The sequence below is a fragment of the Zingiber officinale genome, chromosome 4A, assembly GCF_018446385.1.
Source record: "Zingiber officinale cultivar Zhangliang chromosome 4A, Zo_v1.1, whole genome shotgun sequence".
NCBI classification, from domain to species: domain Eukaryota; kingdom Viridiplantae; phylum Streptophyta; class Magnoliopsida; order Zingiberales; family Zingiberaceae; genus Zingiber; species Zingiber officinale.
In genome coordinates, this window is record NC_055992.1 from 117,273,801 (window position 1) to 117,278,132 (window position 4,332).

The following is a 4,332-nucleotide window of genomic DNA, read 5'->3' on the forward strand; positions in this document are numbered from 1 at the left end:
TGGATATGTAATAAAAAATTAAGAATAGAAAATATTAAAGACGAAGCCATCTATTAATAATCTTATCTAATAAAAATAAGCTATCTTTATCTTTAATTGTCTAACTAAAGATAAGAAATTTATGGATAATGATTTACATAAGATAAAAACATTAGCAAAAAGATAATCTATAAGCTATTTCCAAAGATAAAATTATGAAAAAGTCAATGATACATTTATCTATATATACGTTGTATGCTCCCCTTCCCTCTATTTATACCACACGAATTGTATTCCAATTAACTCAATTTTCTTCTCCTTCTTCTCCATGGCTTCTAGCTGCCTCCAATGGCTCCTTCTTGTCCAAGCCTTTCTCACCGTAGCTGCCTCCTCTGATTCTTGTCACTTCCCAGCCATTTTTAACTTCGGCGACTCCAACTCTGACACTGGTGGGCTATCAGCCGCCTTCGGGGCGGCCCCGTCACCCTACGGCGAGTCCTTTTTTGGCAAGCCGGTCGGCCGGTACTCTGACGGTCGTCTCATTGTCGACTTCATAGGTATATTCGTTCATTATTTCAATCTCAATTATGGCAATTGATAGTCTTCCATCATCTCACTTGTAAAATCATATTATTATTGCAGCAAGTAGCTTGGGCCTCCCGTTCCTCAGCGCTTATCTCAACTCTATTGGCACCAACTTCTCTCACGGTGCAAACTTTGCCACGGCCGGGTCAACGATCAGGCAACCTTATGCCACACTAAGTCAGTCTGGCTTCAGCCCCATATCCATGGATGTCCAGACTTGGGAGTTCTCCCAGTTCAAGTCTCGCTCCCAAGAACTCATACAGCAAGGTACACAATAATACTAAAAAGCACTCATACAGCAAGGTACACAATAATACTAAAAACTCTTTATTTATTCGTTATAATATAACTTAATCACTTATTCACTTCATAATACAATTCATATATTGTACTTAACTTTTTTTTAATGAAATTGATGGCTTCTCTTGCATTGCAGATCTAAAATCTACTAGCTAATATATGAATTCATAATATAGAAATTAAATTATCGTTTGTGTGTAGGATTGTTCAAGGATCAACTGCCGAAGGAAGAGTACTTCTCTCAAGCCCTATACACGATCGACATTGGCCAGAACGACCTCACGGAGAGTTATTTTAGAAACTGGACCACCGACGAAGTCAAATCGGCCATTCCTGATATCTTGGATAAGTTTGTTCTCGCCATTCAGGTGGATTTAATTTCTTAATCTTTTGTAGTTTGTTCGTTTTTGAGATATCAATGTTAATGCTAGGGAGTGTTTTGTTTTGTCTATTTTTGTTTGGGTATTTGCAGAGTATTTATTCGGAGGGAGGGAGGTACTTTTGGATTCATAACACTGGGCCTTTTGGCTGCCTCCCTTATGTTTTAGACCGACTCACCCTTAAAGCGCCAGAGGTGGACCGTTTTGGCTGTGGGGCCCCCTTCAACTACGTAGCCCAGCTATTCAACCAAAAGCTAAATCAGACTTTGAGTCGATTGAGAAAGGATCTCCCACTCGGTGTCTTCACCTACGTGGATATTTTCTCGGTCAAGCGCGAGCTCCTAAGCCATCCGCACCAGCATGGTTCGTAAGAATTACAATTAAACCTTAAATTTTAACTTTTAAATTCTTATAAATATGATTTTTTTTTTAGGATTTGAGTTGCCACTTGTAGCATGTTGTGGGCATGGAGGAAAGTACAACTACAATATGAATATAGGATGCGGATCGACAGTGACAAGAAATGGAAAAGAGGTGATTGTTGGGAAGGCATGCCAGAATCCATCGAAGAGGATCATTTGGGATGGAGTTCACTACACTGACGCCGCCAACAAATGGATCTTTCAACAAATTGTGGATGGAAAATTCTCAGATCCACCGGTTCCTCTACGGTTGGCTTGCAAAACGAAGGCATAATGAGTCGTTGATGCATTAGGTTTTAGTTTATTGATTTTGAATTTTAGTCGATCTTGTTAGGAAGCTTGATTATTAATAAATTGTCAATTATATTTATTTTTATTAGAAGTGAAGTTTGATTCCATTTACTAGTTCCAAGTATTTTAATGGGTCTAGTTGCCCGAGACCGCAAGGGATTGACTCACTCAACTTATTGTCATTAATGCTCAAGGAGATTTGTTAGTTCTCCACCAATATTATTCAAAGACAAATCGAGTCTCAAAGTTGCATAATCACCCAAACTCAATGGTACTTGCCCCATCAAGTTATTCATTGATGCATAAGATTGCCAATGTTTTATGGTATTTGACCAGAAATATTATTATCAGATAGTAATAACTCCTCCAAATAGATAAGATTGCACAAAGCATCTGGTATGCGTCCAGAAAATTCATTAGATGACAAATCCAAAAGTAACAAGCTAGAGAGGTTGCCCAAAAAATCTGGTATGCGTCCAAAATATCCATTAGATGACAAATCCAAATGTAAGAAGCGGTTGCCCATGCTCGGAGGTATCTCTCCAGTGATATGATTCCGAGACAAATCTAAATGCATCAAGTGGATAAGATTGCTCATGCTCAAAGGTATCTCTCCAATTATATAATTCCAAGATAAATCTAGATACTCCAAATGGATAAAACTTTCCATATAAATTGGAACTTATGTTAAAGAATTACAAGCAAAATCCAAATGCTTCAGCTTCTTATTTACCTTCATCGAAATATTACTTAACGAATTTTTAAGTTTTATCGTTGATCCTATCGGGAATATGATAAAACAAAATTATTAGTGATGATGTGACTAGAGTGCTGACTAAGTCATCATGTACTGGAGGAAGAGTGTAATGAGTTGTCTTTTATGTTGATTAAATCATCGAAAGATCTCTGGTCAATGCTACCTGCAAGCAAGGTCCGGGTTGCCCTGGTCCCTGGCACCCCGATGCTCGAGGCAGATCCCACGAATATATAAGGAACAAACTAAATAGTAGAACAATGAAATGAATAAACAATGAGTATGATGATATACCCTGGCCCAGGGGGTGCCCTCTGGTAGATCGGTGAGCTGATCATAAGGATGATCGAGTCGTCGTGATCCGGAAGGGTAGGTGAATGTGAGCCGGATGAGGAGCTGGATCCGAAAGTGACGACACAGAGTCGATTACAGCATGGATCCGAAAGTCAGCATAGTCGGAATACAACAACGACACGTAGGTCAAATATAACAGTGGCACACATACCAGAATATGAAAGCGACACGCAACCCGGATAATACCAATAACTCGCAATCATAATAATAGTGTGAAGACCGAAACATAACAACTCAATAGTCGGAACACAGCATGTAGGGCAGAACACAGATCACAGAGGCAGAGTACAGCAGCAGTGGACTGAAGGCCGAATCAGTAGTGGCCCGAGGGCCGGATCAACGCCGAAACCATACATCGACATGGATCGAATATCGAATCGGCGTCGGAAGTGTATGACCGCATAGATCGAGGGCTGGGCAGGCGCCGTGAACATGGCATCGTCGCTAGATGGTCGGATCTGGCAATAGGGGTGCCAACAGCGATGATGGCGTTGTGCAGTTGGTGAAAGCCATGGGTCGGCCAATGGCTGCCAGTAGAAGCGGTGGCCGAAAGGGGGCAGAGTTAGCGCAAAGCACCACAAGGGGTGCATGGCTGTAGCACCTCGGAGGCCTAAGGTGGTGGCGAGATTTGACTGCTACGGCTTGTAGCGCCAGCGACCCACATACGGGGGAGGAAAGGTGCATCATCGGCCGACGGTGGAGCCCTCGCTTGAGGGTGTCGGCGTAGTCGGCGACGGAGGTGTGCATGAGCTCATATCCCTATGCGTGAGGCAGTCAGCTGTGGCGCAAAGGAGGTGGTCAGTCCGGCACGAAAGCTGCTGCCCTGGAGTGCGATGGCGACGCCCTTGGCGCTGGAGTGGGTTGAGGGTGGCCTGCGGTGGCACTGAGGGGCAGCTATCGAACTGCTGTGGAGCAAGGAGGATGCTCGTGAGAGAGAAAAGAGGAGGAATGGAGATGTCGTTGCCGGCAACATGGTGGACAGCCTCCAAAACCCCTCCTCTAGTGGTGGCTCGTCCAAATCCAAAACAAACCCCTAATCCTCTCCTCCCGCTGGCGGCAGCCTCCTCCCAAGAAGAAGAAATGCCCCCACTCTTCTCTCTTTACATGCGATGCACAGTAGCCGTTAAAAACCAAAACCCTTCCTCTATCAAAAGACTGAAATACCCTTCTTCTTCTCCATAATTCCCCTTGGGCTCCATAAATATATCCGCATCACAAGTCTCCCCTTCAAGTCTAGTCAAAGGAGGTGCGAGTTCGACTGACTAGA

General features: G+C 43.1%; 1 protein-coding gene across 1 annotated transcript; it reads left to right on the forward strand.

Annotated features, from left to right (window-relative positions):
* Positions 1-295: 295 nt before the first annotated feature.
* On the forward strand, positions 296-1,940 carry LOC121973586 (GDSL esterase/lipase At3g26430-like). Its single transcript, XM_042524983.1, has 5 exons — positions 296-536; positions 622-831; positions 1,066-1,232; positions 1,337-1,607; positions 1,678-1,940. The coding sequence occupies exons 1-5, from the start codon at positions 308-310 to the stop codon at positions 1,938-1,940; spliced, it is 1,140 nt and encodes a 379-aa protein (XP_042380917.1). The 5' UTR covers positions 296-307.
* Positions 1,941-4,332: the final 2,392 nt, after the last annotated feature.